Here is a 20,975-nt window from a genome sequence, read left to right as displayed (position 1 = left end):
CCACCATATATAACACTTTCAAAAGAAGCTGACGTCCAAAAGACCATTAAGGGACCTTAGAAATGTAACATAAATGAGAGGAAACGGAACAAAATAACAAGAACATGGCTGAAGGCCGAGACCGAGAAGTGGGTTGATGTTATACATAATATATATATTAGATCAAAATTGAGAGAAAAGTATTAATTCTTTATTTATTCTAAATACTGTTTTTTTTAATGTTCAGATTTGATAGAATATCTGCTGGGGCTTAGCATTTGCTGCACGAGCATGTTTTTTTTAAATAACCAAAGCACTTCAACAAAAACCTTTACTTTGTGAAAAAAAGCAGTGAGCAAAATTAGAGAACACTTTCAGACCCCTCCCAGTTATTGGTGTTAATCTGCACCTGGTGACAATTGACTTCATTGTTGGACACACCCTATTTATCTGCAGCTCTCCTGGTTATTTTGTAAGATGGCAGCTGCTCTAAGGGGACTGAAACCCTGAGACAGCAGGTTGTCCAGATGAACGCCGTGATTTCAAGAATACTGAAACTTTACAAGGACACAAATTAATTTAAGTCCCTCAAAAAGGCCGGTCGTCAAGGACAAGATTATGTGAAGACTCTCAATGGGGAATCAGTTCAACTCTGCAGCTGGAGTTGGTCTCCAGTTCAGTTCTGAACAGGACAAGGATCTGTCGCTGCACACAGTGTCTCACTGTTTAAGACAATTTGGACTGGAAGCCCACTCTGCAGTGACCAAACCTCTCATCAGCAGAAAGAATAAAAAGGCTAGACTTGCCTTTGCTGAGGAGCTTGTTGTGTGGACAGAGGATAACTGGTCCAGAGTGACTTCAGTGATAAGAGTAGGTTCAGTTTATTTGGGTCTGATGGAAACATTATGTTGGGCGTAGGACTGAGGAAAGACTGAACCCAAAGTGTGTAAAGAAGTCAGTTAAATTTGGAGGAGGAAGTGTCATGGTTTGAGGATGTTTTCTGCAGCAGGAGTTGGGCCTCTTGTACAGCTACATGGCAGGGTGAATGCAAATTTCAATGTGAACCTTATGTGAAATATATTAATATATATGTATCACAAATCAGACTTTATAGAGAGTAGAGAAAATGCTTCAGTGTGTCTTTATTTATTTTATTATTTTATTTTTTATTCATCTTTTATTATTTAATTGGATTTGTTTGAATTGTTTTTTTAAAAAGAAAAATGTATGAGAAGCTAAAATGTCAATTCTTCTCAATAAATAATAATTACAAAAAGAACGAAATGGGACATCAAAAGACAGTGTGACAATCACACATTTTTAGACGATACTTTTCTATTTCACTTAAAGTACTATGACCTCAAAATGTTTTTTCTAATCAAACTGAGTACGGTAGTGGATAAGAAAATAAAGCATCTGATGTTCCCTCCCCAGTCGTGCTGTCCAGTGACGAGGAGGAGGCGGCCGACAACGCAAGCACGGGAAGCGTCAACAGACTGGACAGCGTTTCCCCTCGGCCTGCAGACTCCGCTCACTCCTCGCCGGCGCCCTCTGGAGGCAGAGTGGAGGCCGCGGTGAAGAGCCCCGGAGAGCAGGAGTTCTTGTTCGAGGACGTCAACATGACGATCACGATACCACGGAGGGCTCGGATGAAAGATCAGGTGAGATGTGCTGCTCAAAATATGAATCATAGTTTTTACAGACTTTAATTTTACTTGTTAATCATTTTAAAGCAGTTTCAAGTCAGGCTGTATGGTGTCAATTCTATTTTTGAAGCATAGACGGTAACTAATGTGTAATATCAGGGTATATTTATCTTAAAGTCCTAGTTTGAGGTTTTTTACTTATTACGCTCTTTCTTTTCATGCTACTTTAAACTTCTACTCCACTACAGTTCAGTGGAAATATTCAACTTTTTACTCCACTACATTTATCTAATAACTTCAGTTACTAGTTGCTTTACCAGTTTAGATTTTTGCTTCACACTGATATACACTCACTGCAGAATAAACACACAGGCTTCAAAGTGACTGTTAGAAACTAATACTTCTGTCTGTTCACTAATGAGCTAATGGTTTTCTGTGTCAACCTTTCCTTGTTTCATTGTGCTGCTGATTTAACCTGACTGAAAGAGGAGCGATGCACAAGCAAACAGTCTGTTGTGGAATCCCAGTGAAGTGAAACAAAACAGTGTGAAAAAGAACCACAGAAGACCTCATGCTGTCCCATTTCTATTTATTTATTATTTTTGCAGTTTGGAAATCAGCCCCCTGAGCAGTTTTCACCGAGGTCAAAGAAGCCCAAATTCACATCCACCAAGTGCGACAGCATCATTCTGGAGTGTCGGAGCGTCAGAGTAGGAACTCTCCGCAGGATGGTGACAAAGCCCGTCGTCGTGAGTACTTTGATTTCATGTAACTTGCATGTAACCAAAAACACAAAACCCCTGCACGGAGTCCTGGACCAGTCGGGTCATTTTAAAACCTCTAAACTTGTAATATAAAGAAGCTTAAAATACAGGCTGGTGTACTCTGTTTTAAAACCCAGGATTTGTCCTAAATTGAGTTCAGTAAAGACCATAAAGACATTCTTTGAAAAGTTTAAACACAGTACGGTTAAAACTTTGATGTATCAAGATAAAATAACTCCTGAAAAGCTCAGAAGAAGAAGAGGAAGGCAGAATGCTGACTGAATTCTTCAAAATCCAGTGGAGAGATTCGAGTCCAGAAAAACTGTCGTTTTGAAAAGATGAATGGAAATGATAAATCACATTCTTTCTTCTTCTTTCCAGTTTTCCCTCGACAACATCCAGCTGGAAACTGAAGGTACGAATGAACCGGCAGTGGTTCAGTCAATAGAACAGCAGCGCCGTCACACTCCTCATGTCTGATCCAGCAGTTCTGCACACACTCCCAGTCATGGCCGCTGTCTGCTGTTTCAGGAAGGTGCTGCAGTGCGGTTTACTGTTGGCGCTGGTCAGGAAAGATTAGCTCAGTCACACTGCTGGCAGCTTTAAATAAGCAAAAAAGCACAGAGAAATATGAACCACCGGCAGCAGACTCCTCATTCTGTCACTTGAAACCTCATTTATTAATGTTGAAGCTTCAAAACTACAGCCAGCATGACTGTTTTGTTGCTTTACAGTCATTACTGTACAGTGTTTCCCCCAGGTTTACAACGACAAAAACACTTAAAGGAATCATGGTGCTCATGTGTTTCCAGCGCTCTTTAGCGGATTGCCTCAATGTTCTTTTTTGGCATGGCAGCCAGTGTTAAATCAGACAATTTAAAGATCGAGTTTGTATTAAAGGTCAATCCCCACATGGAATCAGTGTTAACATATTCATGAACCCACTTATTAAAAATCACCAGACAGAAAGATCACAATTATACAGCAATAATCAGAGCCACAATGCAAACTCAGTGTAAATCATGTATTGCACAATGAGCTACATTCAGCATCATGAAATGTCTTTTAAATAATTGTCCAAAAGGTCCAAAGAATGTTCTCCACAGACAGAAGCAGTCCAAAGTTAAAACAAAAATCAACAAAATACTGAATGGATTTCAGTTTGTTCAATTCTGTTTCAGTTGTTTTTTTATAGGAGTGGATCCTCTTTTCAAACTAAATAATAAAGGATCTCTGAGAAGTTGTGTTTTTCCTGTTAGGAGTGGAGCCTGTTCCCAAACAATTTAAGAAACGATATTTGAACAAGTGATCTCAAACGCTGTCGGTGTTATGTCTCTGCAGAGAGCGGAGGAGAAATGTAAACATGCAACCATGTAGAGACGGAATTTACATGCGGTCGTGTAAATAAGATAAATAACACAAGGCTGTTTACTAAAAGGACAAGGTATAGAGATGTTCTATAGGAAAGGGATCCTAAAATTAGTCCTGTTGTGATCTGACACTATACAGGAAATTCAATTCAATAAAATGAAGGTGCCCCCCTATATATAATGGTTGCTGTGAATAAAATGAGATATTTGGCTTCACATACTGGTCATAGATACGCTCAGACTTTAGTAAGCATCCTTCTGTGTGACTGCATTATTTTGCAGATGCTTATAATGTGGCTCTTAATATGGTGAAATCATTTTATATCTCAGTCTGTGCTCAATCTTGTGGTGGCTCTTCTGTGTTGCTTTTTTAACCTTTTTGTAATGTCTTTTCTAAAATGAGCTTGTGGTCGTTTTTTCTCGTCAGGCGCGGAGCCTAACACTGTAGAGAAGGTTTGTCTTCGGGCGTCGGAGCTGATCAGCTGTGAGTGGTGCAGCGTCCGGAAACTTCCCGTCTTGTTCTTCCAGACGACTCCAGAGGAGTGCGTCCGACTGCGCACGCAGCTCAACATGCCGGAGGAGAGGGGAGCCCATTGGTACGACTGTGCTGGGGACCGTAAGTACAAATCTATACAAACACTATAAACCAGGGTGTAGTCCTGCCGGAGCGCACCTCGCTTTTTTTTCTCCAAGTGAGAAAAACAGAAAAGTATAATCTTGTTGACATTCAGGCAGAACAAATAGTTTGTTGTCATTTTGACATTTAAGATGGCTCGATTTTTTTCAAAACCTAAACTCATGAACTAACATGAAAGAAAACAATCTACCTTAAAATTTCCGGTTGCTGTCAAAGAGCGGTAAAAGACTGAATGACTGCGGCACAATTCACACCGGCAGAAATGCCAATGTGCAAAGTAAAAGGTTTGAATATGAGCTCAGGAGGAGTCCCGTGGTTGTTTCTGCTGCTGAGTGAGGTGATGGAGGTTAACTCCGGAGACTCCGGCCAGGAAACAAAATAAAAGCGTCTCCTCCTGTGATTTCTGACCACAGTCAGGAAGCTGAAGCAGGAAAAGCTAAAACTGAGCTGCTGTAAGGTGTGTGTGTGTGTGTGTGTGTGTGTGTGTGTGTGTGTGTGTGTGTGTGTGTGTGTGTGTGTGTGTGTGTGTGTGTGTGTGTGTGTGTGTGTGTGTGTGTGTGTGTGTGTGTGTGTGTGTGTGTGTGTGTGTGTGTGTGTGTGTGTGTGTGTGTGTGTGTGTGTGTGTGTGTGTGTGTGTGTGTGTGTGTGTGTGTGTGTGTGTGTGTGTGTGTGTGTGTGTGTGTGTGTGTGTGGTGAAAGATCACAACAGAAGACGTGAAGCTATCTAGGCTGCCTTTGTCGAGGTCGAAACTGAAATAGTTTTCCGTCTGATCTATAGATGAATGAGGTCTAGCAGCAGACCTCTGTGTTGTTGTTTTATAATCCTCATATGTAAAAAAAAAAACATGATCGCGGTTAATTATTTATTTGCATGCGGTGCGTTTACCCCGACCTTGATCGGAAAAAAATAAGGAATTTTACTCTTAGAAATTAAAACGTCTTTTTTAACCACTCATACTGCTGAAAATAACACCAAACCTCTGCAGCAGCATGAGAAGAGTCCCTACACATAAAACAAAGCACCAACAACGTAGTTAGAGAACCAAGAGTTTATTAAAAGAGTGTTTTAAAGACTTACCTACTGGCCCCTGTACCAGCTCCTCTCATAGTAAAGTTTATTAAATTGGATTTACATAGGTGCGCTCTGCTAGCAAAGAAATAATAACACTACACCCCTGACTATAAATATACATCTGTCCCTCTGTACACCTGCCAGTATAGTGTTTTGTTTCTGATGAATGCACAGTTACTATTTTACACCATGATACTGTCAGACATTATTTTCGTAATTAATAAAATACAGTTGTAACTGTGTCAGTCAGAAAACTTTCCTTCAACTCTAAATATTCACATCTGAGGATTGCATTTTGACTGAGCGTTCTAGATTTGGTACAAAATTATTTTTAGTGCATTTCAATATTTTATTTAAATTCCTTTTCTTACTGGATGAATACATTTACACTGACATATTTAACCTTTTAATTAAATATGATTAATTAATTAATTAATTAATAATAATAATAATGATAAACTTTATTGATATAGCACCTTTGATACACGAAATGCAGCCCAAAGTGCTTTACAAAAAAGAAATGACATCTCTCGTTCTGTGCCATCAGAGTCAGATGAGAAGTTCATTGTTTTGATCTTCGAGAATGGCCTGGTGATGAAGGAGCAGGCGATCCTGGAGGACATCCTGGGGGAGATCGGCCGGACCAACAACCTCAGCAACTTTCCTGCAAAATTGCCCTTTGAGGAAGCCAACATCCGCCTGGTCAACTACAACAAAGCCCTGAAACAGAAAGAGGACAAGGTAAAGGGAAAAACCTGCAACTAATTATTTTCATCATCGATTCATCTAACAATTATTTTTCAACATTATTTACATTTGTTTTCCATGTTTAAATTGGTTAGCATTCTTCCACATTGTCTTGTATTGTAAAACCAATCTTGGGAATATTGTTTAGATAATTATTCAAATATTAATTCCTAGAGTGACTGTTAATAGCTGAAATTAGTTGTTGTAATTGTAAGTTTTGACTCTGACCCTCTCTGCAGGAGAAGCCGATACAAACCCCTCCCAAAATCACCCAAGTCTCTGTGGTTACCAAGGTCACTCAGGTCACGCAGGTCACCCCGGTGAGCCCGGCCGCCGTGCCCGTACGGACACGGATGGCCACCCGTCAACACAACGGCACTTACTTTGAAGATGAAGAGGAGGACATGACTGACCTCCAGCCCACCTTCTCCGGACCAATCGTCAAGTGAGTGATTCGAAATGTTTCCGCCACCTCTACCCATAGGTAGCGTGAAGAAATGTCAACAGTGTGATGGTGTACTGCAGCACTGCCTCCGACTAGCCGCTCACTTCTATCTGTTTAAACAGGTAGAGGTAAAAAAAAGTCAGAAATAAGAAGCGTTTGGTTGTTACGCTTTGTTGCTATGCCGTTACTAAGGGTCGCATTACTTTTTGTACCCGTGGCCAGTAGAAGTGAAGGGAAACAAGTCGTTATTTTTTAAAAAACGTTCTAATTTTACCACGAAAAGGCATGAAAATATAAATGAATGGTCTAATTATTCTTTTATTTAGTGACTATGATATAAGCGGGTTAATGCCCTTATCGTCGCAAATCTTTGGTCTGAACTGGGCTTAAGGGTTAATGCCCGAAGAGGTGTCCAATTATCAGGTACTAATGGACTTACTCGGACAGTTCTCGCCTCTGCGTCGTCCATTAATACTTAAGGTGTGCAACGTTCTGAAACCTGCCAGTTCAGACCAAGGAGACGCGACTAGACAGTGCATCATCTCACTAGCAACGCCTCTCTGTACTTCTGTTCTAACCTTTTCAGGCTTGTTTTCGTAGCTGGATATAATTTGTAGCATTATAAAATATAAATGAGGACAGAGATAGTGAGATACTCGCTACAGCTGCATTTCTAGTTAAGATGAAACAGCGAAAAAATGATTCACTGCTTTGTTCTGGATTACGGCACTCACTGTCCTTATCGTTGAGCCTCTGTCCAAAACGTCCTTTTCAACCAGCTGGCGGTTTGTAAGTAACTTGTCCAGCCGACTTTGCTAAGACTTGATTGGCTGTTGAAACAAGTGACGTGTGTTGCGTTCTAAAACCAACTGCTGGCGATTTGACAAACTGAGTCGCAGGCGTCAACATCAGCTGGTTTGAGTCCAGACGGGATGAGTCAGTTCACAATGCTGCAACTTTTACCTACAACGTTCTAAAATGGTTTTGTCGCGTTGCAAATCATTGGTCTGAGCTTGGCATATCAGTTGGAACTGTTTGCACAGTTTTAAAAAAAGAATGCAATCTAATAAGTAACCATAGCAACACAAGGAAAATCTTCCAGTTAACCCTTACATAAAGATGTGATGTTAGTATAATGTTTGCTTCTCTCTGCCGGTATGTTTACTGTCAAACGTAAGCAATGAGGTTTTTATATATGGATATAAAGTTACTGAACAATCAGTTAATACATTGACGGCTCGCTGCCAGAAGGACGCAGTGACCTCCAGTGGACATCAGCTGTAATGGTGCTGATGTTACGCTGCAGGTGTAACAGTGTGGTTGATGTTTGTCTTTCAGATTAATGGTGTACCCTCCTCCTCCAGCCAAAGGTGGCATATCAGTTACTAATGAAGATCTCCACTGCCTTAACGATGGAGAATTCCTTAATGACGTTATCATAGACTTTTATTTAAAGTAAGTATGTTGGTCAGTTGTCACAGATTTCCTCACCCAACACAGATTTTTCAGTACAAAAAGACATAAAGCTTTAGTTTTCATCCTTCCCTTGTCTTTCTATATTAGATATTTAGTTTTAGAGAAATTGAAAAAAGGAGATGCACAAAGAATCCACGTGTTCAGCTCCTTCTTTTACAAGAGGCTAAACCAGAGAGAGCGGAGGAACGCTCCAGACACAACAAACCTGCCGTGAGTGTACCACACCATCCACAGAGGGTGTTTTCACGTCAGATGATGTTCAGATGTTCTGCTGTTGCTTTAATGCTTAAATGCTTGGACTTGATTTTCCAGAATACAGAAAAGGAAGCACAACAGGGTTAAGACGTGGACTCGGCACGTGGATCTGTTCCAGAAGGACTTCATTTTCGTTCCCATCAACGAGTCGTGAGTTTTTAGTTTGACCAGGGGTGTAGTGCTGCCAGAGCGCACCGGAACGATCATTATTACAGTGTATGTTGTTCATGAAAGACGATGAAAACAAAAAGTTTGTTGAACTAACATGAAAAGAAAACACTAACTTACCATTTCCGGTTGCTGTCAAAGAGCGTGACAGAAATGCCAATGTGCAAAATAACAGGTTTGAACACTCACAGCAGCTCAGGAGGAGTCCTGTGGTTGTTTCTCCTGCGTGAGGTGACGATGACTTCGGCCAGGAGACAAAATAAAAGCGTCTCCTCCTGTGATTTCTGAACACACACTGAAAGTCAAATAGTTTTCTGTCTGATCCATAGATGAATGAGGTCTAGCAGCAGACCTCCTCATTAGTAAAAAAAATAATGTGATTGGTTGATTTTTTTTATTTTTCTTTGTATTTATTTGTGGTTTGAAAGCCCTGTAAAATCGCCCTAGATCTAAAAAAAAAAATAAAGGTCACCTTTTCGCATTATAATATTTACATTATGTGTGAAAGTACTCATGAGAAAAACAACAGTTATAAATATATTCAAGTGAAAAAGACGCCCCGGTGTGTAAAAGGCCTTTATACAGTTGACTCATATTAGGTCTATGTAGACTTGTCACAGTAGGTTAAAAGGTGGAATGTTTTAATAATGGTCATAGGTGCCTCCAGTAGGGAAAAAAAACAGCACTATAACGCTGCAAATCACAGATCTTGAACACCGTCCCGCTCAATAACTAAAGGACTAAAACTGGTTCTAACTCTTGTTTTGTCAGAGCTCACTGGTACTTGGCAGTCATCTGCTTCCCGGGCCTCGAGTGTCCGCTGTACGAGCAGAACCCGCTGTACCACAACGCAGTTCGAGCCTCCCCCTCGGCCACCAACCCCCCGTTAGGGGAGAACATCCTGGACCACTGTCGTCCCCTGTCCCCAGATGGGAGAGACGGGAAGGACAGCTCTTCGGGGGACCGTTCCCCTGGAGCCCCAGAGGCCTCCACTGAGGGTCAGACCAACGGTGACCCTGCCAACTCAGCACTCACAGAGGGGGGACCAGAGCCGTCCAACACGCCTGCAGCGTCTGGCACCGGCCAGGCTGACGCAGAGCAACAATACACAAGTGAGTCACCGTCTGTGTCAGGGACTTTTGACTACCACAGTTCAGGACCGGGGTGGAGTCTCAATACTTGGTTTGCAGAGACCAAGACTGTGAAATACTAAAAGTATCAGTTGTCTGGTCAGGGGCTGTATTCATAAACATGTTAAGACTCAGGTAGGACCCAACTTGCTGATTTAGGAGTAACTCATAAATAAGGGGCGTTTCAGGACGTTTCAGGAATCCTGACTTTTTAAGATAAGTGTAATTTTTAACACTAAAGTAGCTCCTAAATCTATAAAAGCGTCACTCAGAGTAAATGAGGAAGGAGCTAACGTGGCTGCTGCAGTCAACATTTTGGAGAGAGATTAAATGTTTGCGAGCATTTAAAAAGGTAACACCTTAAAGTAAGATGGCATTATGGACATGGTGGAGTTGGCCAGGGATGACATCACATCACCAACCAATAAAAACCACCCAATATCAGATTAAAGTTGGTACAACTCTCCTCTATTTGACCACAGGAAAAACGCAGCAACGCAGACGGTCTTGGCGTCTCTCAGCTGTCAGTCAGGAGGATTTTGCACCAGACGATAAATGTCCTATTCAGACCCCACAGAGTGCTGCAGTTCATTCTCTTCCATATTAAAGTGTTTCTATTCTAATTTCACTCTCAAGGACTCATTCCCTCTCAGCTAATCACTGTGGGCATTGAAGGGATGAACATCAACAAGGTCAACCCCGCCCCCTCTAGTCTTATGTTAGGAGTCCCTCCACTCCTTAGGAAAAGTTGGTCTCAGAGGATTTGGGAATAGATTTGAAGAAATGACTCTGAACTAAGAACTTTTAGTGCTCCTTAGGAGAACTCTTAGAGCTGAGATTGAATGTTTGTGAATACTGCCCCTGATTTATTATCCTTTACACTGACTATTTCATTAGAGAAGTCCTGATTTCATTTTTAAAAATCACATTTTATTATTATTAGCAAGTTATTGTAAGGCAGAGAGTGCAGGATTTTTTTATACAGATATGTCTTTTAATCATTGAGCTGTCATTATGCCTTCTTTATCGCTTTGGCAGAAAACAACAGCTCAGTGGGTATATTCAACATAATCTATAGCACGTGTACGTCTTTCAAAAGCTCTTTAAGTTTTAATCTGATGCCAAGAAGCAATTCAAATGTCTGAAAAACATTTAATACTGCAGATGAAGGCTGATAAAACAGAGCAGCCAAGAGCACATTAAACCTTGTTTATTTACCGTACCAGATTAATGTTGTTGTTTTGTTTGTGTTTGGTATTTTAGGTGAGTTGCACAGAATCAGTGTTTGTTATGGTTCAGGAAAAGGAGACGACGACACCTTCACCTTTTCTGATGACCAAAGCTCCTGTCAGGTACTCCGCTCTCTTCTCACCTTTAGTCTCATTCATCTGTCTGTTAGTCAGTGGACTGAAGGCGTGGATGAGTTGGTTTTAAACTGTGGTTACTGTTGCCGTCTGTGTCTGCAGGACGAGTGCAGTGAGGACGGGACTCTGACTGAAGACACTCTCACCTCCGACGCCTCCGGCTTGGCCTCCAAACTAAACCTCTGCAAACAGTGAGTTGGTGCACTTGTGACCTTCCTCCTGCAGGTGGCAGTGCTGCTCCGCTGAAACAAAAAACATAAACAGCACAGTGAGCGTGTGGAGATGACGATGACAGGTCTGTTGAGAACTTGTTTTTTTTTTTTTTTCTGCCTCAGGCCTTGTATCCTCATCATGGACTCGCTGCGTGGTCCCGCCAGGTCGACTGTGGTGAAAACCCTGAGAGAGTGAGTGTCTGCGGCAGCATTTACAGATTTTATTTGATGGATTTTTTTTTTTTAAACTATTGTCTACTTGTGACCCCTTGTGATACACACCTTTCACAGTGAGAGTTCAGGCAGGGCTGTACAGTATGATGTAAAATTTCACACTATAATTTTTGAAGCTCAGACGCTAACGGTATTCTATCACGGTATATTTATCTTGTCCAAATTTAAGGTTTTTTACTTATTACGGTTTGTTTTTTCTTGCTACTTTAAACTTCTACTCCACTACAGTTCAGTGGAAATATTCTACTTTTTACTCCACTACATTTATCTGATAACTTCAGTTACTTTACCAGTTTAGATTTTTGCTTCACACTGATATACACTCACTGCAGAGTAAACACACAGGCTTCAAAGTGACGGTTAGAAACGAATCCTTCTGTCTGTTCACTGTGGAACTGACAGTTTTCTGTGTCAACCTATATAGCTGGAGCGCGTGGAGCAGGTCTCCCAGCGCTGAGATGTGAGAGAGGACAGAAGTCAACATCGGCCACTACGGCCAGGAATTACTTTGACACACAGGCTTCTATTCAAAGGGCCAGTACTGTAGCCACATTCCTATCGTCCATACCGTACACCTCTAGTTTCAGGTGTGTGTGTGTGTAACTTGGAAATAGTGTGTGCAGGGTTGATTTTTGTGTGAGCCTCAGGCAGCTCCGGCGATTCACCGAAGGCGCTGGGAGTGTCCCTTAAATGGCTCATTTGTGCCACACCCTGTTGTCTTCTTTAAGTTTCCTTTGGTGATAGTTGTCTTTGCATCCATGGTTACACTGCAAACAGGAGTTGCTGATAGATGATTCCACATTTTTGGTGCCAGTTTGCTAAAATGTAAACAAATATAGGATAAAGCATCAAACACCGCCTTTATAACAACATTATACTTCCATGTTGCATCGTTATGGGGATTTCAGTTCCAAAATTTCAAGCGTGATTTCCCACAAATATTATTAACTGTGCTATTGCAGTTCTTCCCTTTCTGTCGTGTCTCACAGCACTTAGTAAAAATCTGAACATGAACAACTCCTCCTCCCTCCAAAGTCCCGCCCCACGCGTACGCTGAGAAAGTGAAACAGCTGGTTTGTTTACACTACCGCTGATGTTAGCGCTGACGCTAACGCTAATCTTCCTTGCAATAATACCATGGTATTACAGAACTATAGTAAGTGATAACTGACAGCATCTGGATGCTGCGTTATCTCCTGTAATGCTGCGTTCAAGGATCCGTCAAACTAAAAGTACCTGTGCCGCAGTGACTGAAAGTAGTGTGGGAGTTAACTTCATTTTGATCTAGAGTTTAGTAAAACCAACTGGGCTGCTGACTGAGAGGGAGTGTGTGTTTGTGTGTGTGTTTTAGGTACCTGGAGGTGGAGTGGGACGTGCGTAAAGGGACTCAGAGGAGTTTCGGGAAGGATGTGATGAAGGGCTCCAGCCCACGTGTGCCTCAGCAGGATAACTTCAGCGACTGTGGAGTTTACGTCCTGCAGTATGTGGAGAGCTTCTTCGAGGTGACATTTGAATTAACCATACTCCCACTTTAAACACTCACCTTTTACTCTTCGTCTGAGTTTATCACTACATTTTAACTGTGTGCTTTTTTTTTTTACTTCTTTCACTTCATTGTTTGTATTTGGGTGGATTCTTGTTTTCCAGTTTTGTTAAATTCTGTAATAAGTAAGATCCATAAAAACAATATTAAAATGAATTTGTGGAATTTGTAAGGATCAAATGGGGAAGTGTTAACTGTTATTTTTTGGAACTGGTAGTTTTTACTTAATTTTCAATGCTTTTTTCTGTTCCAAGTCCAGTTCAGACCAAAGAATTGCAGCGCGATGCTCTGAAACCAGTTTACACCAATGAGACAAGACTGTATCATCTCCATAGCAACGCCTCTCTGTACTACTGTTCTAACTTCTGACTTCTGAGGCTTTTGAGGTAGCATCAAAAAATATAAATGAGGAAATGTAACAGCGAAAATACCGTTTTATTTTCCTGATTGGCTGCTTTGTTCTCTATCAGCGCTCCCTCTCTCCATTTACTTTCTAGCTCGCTCAACCCTCTCTCTCTCTTTCTCTTGCTTTCTCTCTTTGAAACTGACCGGCTGACAGTTTGTAAGTGAGGTGACCAGCTGACTTTGCTACGAGCTGACTGACTGTTGAAACAGGTGACGTGTGTTACGTTCTGAAACCAGCGGCTGGAGAGTCAAGGAGCTGAGTCTCCGGAGACGACGTCATTTGGATTGAGTGGAGACGAGGCGTCTAACATCGTTCTAAAAACGGTTCTGTCTCATTGTGACTCTTTGGTCTGAACTGGACTTTAGACTGTATGTGGTTCACTTCCTTTCTGAGTTGTCTCTCTTTGATACACACACATAACAGGGTTCCTACGCAGTCTGGAACAGTCTGGAATTTCATTTGAGTAATTTGGAAAAAGGGAAAAGAGTTTGGAAAAATGTTTGTGTTGTTTCAGACCATTATCTCACTTTCTAAAATAAAATCTATTAATATCTACAAATCACAACAAGTTTACTAACACAACACAGCCGACCTGTAGATGATATGAAACTATTCAAGCTGGGTGTAGAATGGTGTCGGGTTACCATGGTTACCTTTGGCTGTGCGACTGCAATTCTCATTTATTGAGTTTTTTCCAAACGTGCATTTTATTTATGATGTATTTTTATTCATTATTATTTCATTTATTTTCAAGTATGTTCCATCTAAAGCCAGTGAAGCACAGACTTGTGTTTTCTTCTGTAGTTCTGGTTAATCTTCCATCTCTACTGTTCCTGTCTGTAGTGTTACAGGTTCACAGTTGTTAATTTCACTCTTTCAGCATTTAGCTGGAATAAAATGCTGAACATGTTTTGGTTTTGAGTTCATTCACTTATATGAGCTACAATACGTAGGTAAAAATATCTTGTAATTACTTGGCAACATAATGGCATACACAGTCAGAATTTAACATACGTGTTCAAATTTTATTTGAAAAGCATTTATTTACATGATAACCATCAAACAATTGGTGTTCAGATGTTTAATATTGACTGAAAACTCTAAGAAGTCTGGAATATTAGAAATGGAAAATGTGTAGGAACCCTGACATTAATTGTAAGAAGGACACATTTATTCTTCTTCTTTGTTGAAATATATAGAAAAATATAGAATGTCTGCGCACGTACCCGTTAATATTGGCCATGTGGGCTTCCGTACCATCAGAAAATAAAAGAAACAGGCACATAATAAAATCCATTTTCTTTTGTCTCTTTTCTACAGAATCCCATTCCCAGTTTTCATCTTCCAGTGAACTTGTCCGAGTGGTTTCCTCAGCAACGGATGAAGACGAAGCGCGAGGAGATCAAGAAGCTGATCCTGAAGATCCAAGAGAAACAAGAACTGGACAAGAAGGAGTCTGAGGAGGTGGAGGCTCCGCCCGGCTCTCCCGGAGAGCCCGAGATCGAAGAGACTTCTGGGCCAACAGGCCGACCGCCAAACTTACCCATCAGCCCCTGAACTGACCTCCCACCCTCCTCCTCCTCCTCTCCCCCCGTCACCCCCAGGCCCGGCGGGGGGTCGAACCTGATTGTACGCTGCTGGATTCACTTGGACTTGTCTGAAACGGTCCCCAACTCCCTCCATTAACCACAGACACACCTTTAAATTTGTATTGAATAAAACATGAACTGTAAATATGCTGGAGTTTTTCGGCTGCCTTTGTAATTTCCTGTTTTATGACTCAGTCATGAAGTGGCCCGTTTAAGTTATGTTTTCATAGATGTTCTTCTCTCCGGGAGGACCTGTGCAGAAGATACTGTCGGTGTCTTGCATCGTTATTTTTTATGCTTTCTAGTTGTGTAGAGGAAGATAAAAAGAAAACAAAAAAAACATAGAGGAAGCTGCTGTTCTTTGTAAGTTATTAACAAATCCGCCTGTCTGGAAAAAAAGGAAAGCTGACGAGTCACAAAGTTCAGTGCTTGTTGTCTCTTCGATATGGAGTGGAAGAATTCTGAGCATTAAAGCAACTCTGGATGCAAGAGCACCTTCTCTGCCTTCAGCTTGTTATTGTGTGTGCAAGTGCGTTTGTGTGTGCGTGTGTGTGTGTGTGCATGTGCGTTTGTGTGTGTGAGAGAAATCTGGAAAGGTGCATAGTGTGCACACATTCTCCAAAAGGAATTAATAAATTAAGCAAATTTACATGAGGGATTGTCAAAAAGGGTTAGACTTTTTACCTCAGAATTTCAACTTTTTGTCTCGTATTTTCCACTTTTTGTCTCGTATTGTCCACTTTTTGTCTTGTATTGTCCACTTTTTGTCTCTTATTGTCCACTTTTTGTCTCGTTTTGTCCACTTTTTGTCTCGAATTGTCCACTTTTTATCTCATTTTGACTTATTTATCTCATAATTATGACTTTTTATCTCATTATTTGAACTGTGTGTGTGTTTCTTCATCATTTTGTTCCTGCACACGTTTAGAAAAGTCTTGAACACACTTGATTATTTCCCGGTCCTGAGATAAGTGCATAATGTGCACACGTTCTCCAAAAGGAATAAAAAAATGGAGCATATTTACATGAGGAATTGTCAAAAAAAGAAGAATTAGTTTTAATGTTATACAAGAAAACATGTCGAGTCGATTCTCCCCTTGACCAAAATATCAATATTTTGAGCTTATGTTAATTTAAGCTGATCTTTGAATAGAATCAAAATTATTTTAATGGTGAACGGAAATTCAAAATAAGTTGTTTTGAGGTATAAAATAAGAAAGAAAGGATTTACACATACAAACTTTTTTACTGTTTATATGACAATCATACGGAGGAGGGTCCATTAGGTTGAACAAAATATAACCAACACTTTTTATGGAATACGTCTAGGTGTAAGGGCAGGATTTCTGAGGGAAGACACCCCATCATTGGCATCCATTATTTCCAATGGTCTAAGCTGGAAATGTTCCCATAAAAAGAAATAACCACAGCTTAGAAAGTGCTTTGACAATCAGAGCAGGAGCACCCACAGGTCAGTTTAAAGGAACAGCAGAGAGAAAAGCTACAGCAACACAAAAACTCCAGAGACTGAAGATAGTAGAGAAAAGACAAAAAACAACATCAAGATCGATAAATATCAATAAAAAGACAATAATATAACAGATAAAAAACTGAGATTTATCAGCCTAATAATAATGATACAAACTGTTCTGGAAACACTGTGTTATGTGACATTTATATGCAAAAATAGAAAGTTCATTTTACGCATTAACAAGTTTGATCATAACAAACTGAGCCGTGAAGCAAGACATGAACTATACAGGAGTTCAGATTTAGTTCCATAATAACAAAGTTGTATTCTGTTATGATTTAATTACCCTCCAAATGTGTTTACTTACACATACATGTGTCCGTATTTTATTGATATTCAAAAATGTATTTTAACAGAAACTAGTATGGAAGCCCGTTTCCACCACTGAAGGAAAAAAAACGTTGCCGTAACTGTTTTTGTATTATTATTTTTTTAAAGTTTGTTAGAATAAAAATAGTTTTTTTTCTTTTTTATCTCATTATTTGGAAAATTATGACTTACCATGGCAATAATCTTTCTTCCATAAAATAGGCATCGTTTCAGGTTGAAGAAAAGTCAAATTCACCTTTCACAGGAGACACAACAGTTTCTTTAAACAATTTCTTTTGTTAGAAAAAAGTTTGTTAAACAAAATATTGTTGAAAAAAACGGATGCGTGAAAGTATCTCATCATTTTGACCTTTTGATCTCATTATTTGGACTTTTTATCTCATTATTTCAACATTTTTCGATGTGCTCATTTCTCTTCCCTAACATCTCGTCTTCTTTCAGACTATAAGAAAACATTTATTATTTACCTCACTTTTTCTGTTTGTGTCTGTAGATTTCTCCTAAACTCACCAAGAGTCGGCATGAGATAACGGCTCATTTGCATATTTAAAAATAACATTTCAGAAAACTTACATAACATAAATAACCAACATAAATAACCGTCCTAATGTGAGCGACCGACCGACTGCGGTCCCTAGTGCTTTGTTGTGAAACATTGCTCTCACCTGTCGCTCTGGTGTTGAGTGACTTCTTCTTCACGCCGTGTTTCGTTACCGGGCACTAAAACATTCATGACTCTTGAATCGTGTTTTGTCTTCTCGCTCAAGCCCTTTAAAATATAAATGACCTGCTTAATGGAGTGTTTACGACCACGGACTGAGACGACAGTGATTCGGTTTGGAAAAAATAACATCCTAACTCTAGGTCCGCTCACCGGCTTTCACCAGGGCTTTCAACCACACCTCATGGTCTTCATCGGGGGACGGCGTTTGATTCGTTGTCCCAGAGCTGGTTTCGTGTTTCTCCTCATTTTAACTGATAAAACCGATTATTGGGTTCAATGTTCAGTTTGCTCTCGTGGAAGGTTGACTGAAAAACTGTGATCATACAAAATCTATAACTACAAATATCTTACGCCACCTGGAGTGTCACTGAAAACGTACCGTCTCCACATGACGATTAAAACGTCGACGGTATCTCAGTGACTTCTGTGCCACGTCTGTGCCGTGAGTTCAGCAGCAGACAGGGATTAGCACCATTGTTGTCGTCTTTGACATTATCCCTGTTAATCCCCGACCTCCCTGAAGGTCTTACTGCTCACTGTCACACATCCAACAGACAGAGAGAGGAGTAAGTCCTCCTCCAGACACCTTTAAAGTACCTCAAAACACTAAACACTAAAAACACAACCACTCTGAAAGGGGCTGGGAGCACATCAACTATCCCCCCTCATTCACAAATTCTGAATCTGGCAATACCTATCCCGTTGCTGTAGTTACACTATCCGGCTGTTAAGACGTGATGTAACACCCTTTTAAAATATGATTTCCAGGTCCAAGACGTTCTGAGCCTCGTATTTCTACAATGCACCGTTGTTTGAACAGATCTGAGTTTTTAAAAAAACAACGTAATTGTCATTTCACCTCTTTCTTATCGATAAAAAAAACATCTGACTGAAGAAAGATGTGATCGTAATTGTTCACATGTTCGGCTGTTGTTGTCTGTTTTGTTTCAACGGAGCGTTTGGAGCCAACAGCAACAGCCTTGGTCCTTGGTAACTTCCTGTCAGCTGGTGTCATTCACATTCACTGCAACAGGAAATATACTATGGCTGTTTTGGAATGTTTTTGTTTACATATTCAAAAAGCACCATGATAAAGATGAACGTAGCCACCGTTGGTTTGTGGAATACGGTTTTATTTTTAAGGTGGTTTGCAGTTTTTCATGCCTTTATTATACAGGACAGACAGAAAATGGGGTGAGAGAGAGGGGGGGCATGCAGCAAAGGGCCGCAGGTCGGAGTCAAACCCACGGCCGCAGCCTCAAAGACCTTTAGCCTCTTCACACGTGGCGACTGCTCTGACCACTGAGCCATCGGCCGCCCCGTGGACTACTGTTTTGAATCCAGGAGATTGCATTTCAGCCGTCGCCATCTTGTTTTTTTTAAAAACAGGACGTGATCATATTTGAAAAGAACCAGACAGGCTGATATGGACCTTTTCAACGGAATTCCATTGCTAGGCAACAGCCTCATTCCTTGTTAACGTCAGTTGGTGTCATTCACATGAACTGCAACAGGAAATAAACTAGGGCCCATTTAGAATGTTTATGTTACCATCTCTGAAAAGGTCCGTACAGTGAAGTATTTAGGAAAGTGGCGTTGGTGTCAGTGCTACTAATGAAAGTCCTCAATGACACTCATGAGGAAAAGAAACTAAATATAACCTTGGGTTCAACACATGAACAAGGGGTGATGCAGTATGGGCTTGAAATGTGTAAAGAAAAGATTACAGAAATAAAGACATGCATGAAAATGTATAAATATACTAATAATGAATACAAAACAAATGCAAAAATACATAATGGAAAATCCAATAAGTAAATAAATAGATGAATTCAAACAAATGTTTAAAAAAAGCTGATTAAAACCGAAATATTAATTTATGTCACATTTTATCGATTATCTAATGCCTTTTGCATTTATTTTAATAATACTTTTGGTACAATTAAGGGAAAATGTATGTATTTATTGAGTCATTTATTTATTAATGTATTTATTTTGTTTAACGTGGCAGGTTCAGTCCTCCATATGTTGAGCTGTTGTGAACAGTTAATTAAGTATAATTTAATTTAATTTGATCAATTAATTATTGCCTACCTTTATTTTTTACTATTATTTTTGGTACATTTAATTGCAACTTTTTTTTATCAAGTAATGTATGTATTTGTTTTTTCATCTTGGCAGGTTTAGTCCTCCATATAGGAGTTGTTGTTTACAGTAAGTAAAACACATAATTAAATTAGATACAATTTAAAAAAGCATGAAGGAGGGCTCACTCTGATTATGTCACATTTTTATCAATAAATGAATGCCTACATTAATTTTACTATTGTTTTCGGTACATTTAATGGCAAATATGTTTATTTATTTAGTCATTCGTGTTATTATTTTTTATTTTGGCAGGTTCAGTACTCCACATGTTGAACTGTTGTTAATAGTAAATAAAATATATGATTAAATAAATATACTAACAACCTAGAGGGGGGGTCTCACTCTGATTATGTCACATTTTATCAATAAATGCCTACAATTATTTTGAGTGTTATCATTGGTACATTCAGTGGCAAATTAATTAATTGATTGGCTCATTTTTATTCAGCTCTGTATTTAAATGGACAGCTCACTCTGATTATGTCACACTTTATCAATTGATTAATGCCAACATTTATTTTTATCATTATTTTAAGTACATCTAATGGCAAAAATATTGATTTATCAAGTAATTTATTTATGTATTTTTTATTTTTGTTTTGGCAGGTTTAGTCCTTCATATGCTAAATAAAACATATGATTAAATAAATATAACAGTGCCCCCTGGAGGGGGACTCTGATTATCTCATCTCATCTCATCTTCATCCACTTATTCGGGGTCGGGTCGCGGGGGCAGCAGCTTTAGCTGGGGACTCCAAACTTCCCTTTCCCAGGCCACATTAACCAGCTCTAACTGGGGGATCCCGAGGTGTTCCCAGGCCAGTGTGGAGATCTAATCTCTCCACCTGGTCCTGGGTCTTCCCCGAGGCCTCCTCCCAGCTGGACGTGCCTGGAACACCTCCCTAGGGAGGCGCCCAGGGGGCATCCTTACTAGATGCCCGAACTACCTCAACTGACTCTGATTATGTCACATTTTATCGATTAATTAATACCTACATTTATTATTATTATTATTTTTAGCACATTTAATGGCAAAATTATGTTTTTTTATTTTTGTTTTGGCAGGTTTAGTCCTCCATACCCTAAATCAAATATATCATTAAATAAATGTAACAGCGCCCCCTCAAGGCGGGCCAATTTATCCGGCTCGTGACGTCACGGAGCCAGTTTCCCAGGATTGCTGCGGGAGTCGGAGGCTGCAGGGC

The 20,975-nt window shown here is 40.0% G+C and overlaps 1 protein-coding gene across 6 annotated transcripts in view; it reads left to right on the top strand.

Moving 5' to 3' along the window:
- The window catches only part of senp6a (SUMO specific peptidase 6a), a 34,084-nt gene extending 18,586 nt beyond the window's left edge, over positions 1–15,498 (top strand). For all 6 annotated transcript variants that reach the window (XM_083933530.1, XM_083933529.1, XM_083933528.1 and 3 more), the window contains 15 exons: positions 1,414–1,640; positions 2,234–2,374; positions 2,771–2,804; positions 4,187–4,375; positions 6,016–6,209; positions 6,455–6,660; positions 7,999–8,115; positions 8,224–8,346; positions 8,449–8,541; positions 9,331–9,671; positions 10,953–11,041; positions 11,156–11,244; positions 11,389–11,457; positions 12,851–13,001; positions 14,769–15,498. In XM_083933530.1, the coding sequence (XP_083789656.1) occupies positions 1,414–1,640; positions 2,234–2,374; positions 2,771–2,804; positions 4,187–4,375; positions 6,016–6,209; positions 6,455–6,660; positions 7,999–8,115; positions 8,224–8,346; positions 8,449–8,541; positions 9,331–9,671; positions 10,953–11,041; positions 11,156–11,244; positions 11,389–11,457; positions 12,851–13,001; positions 14,769–15,005 (2,300 nt within the window). In that variant the 3' untranslated portion in view covers positions 15,006–15,498. The remainder of the gene's footprint in view (positions 1–1,413; positions 1,641–2,233; positions 2,375–2,770; positions 2,805–4,186; positions 4,376–6,015; positions 6,210–6,454; positions 6,661–7,998; positions 8,116–8,223; positions 8,347–8,448; positions 8,542–9,330; positions 9,672–10,952; positions 11,042–11,155; positions 11,245–11,388; positions 11,458–12,850; positions 13,002–14,768) is intronic.
- The last annotated feature ends 5,477 nt before the right edge of the window (positions 15,499–20,975 follow it).

The sequence above is a fragment of the Echiichthys vipera genome (genome assembly GCF_963691815.1).
Source record: "Echiichthys vipera genome assembly, chromosome: 19".
NCBI classification, from domain to species: Eukaryota; Metazoa; Chordata; class Actinopteri; order Perciformes; family Trachinidae; genus Echiichthys; species Echiichthys vipera.
Note: the sequence above shows the minus strand (reverse complement) of the source record. Positions and strands in the feature narration are given on the sequence as shown.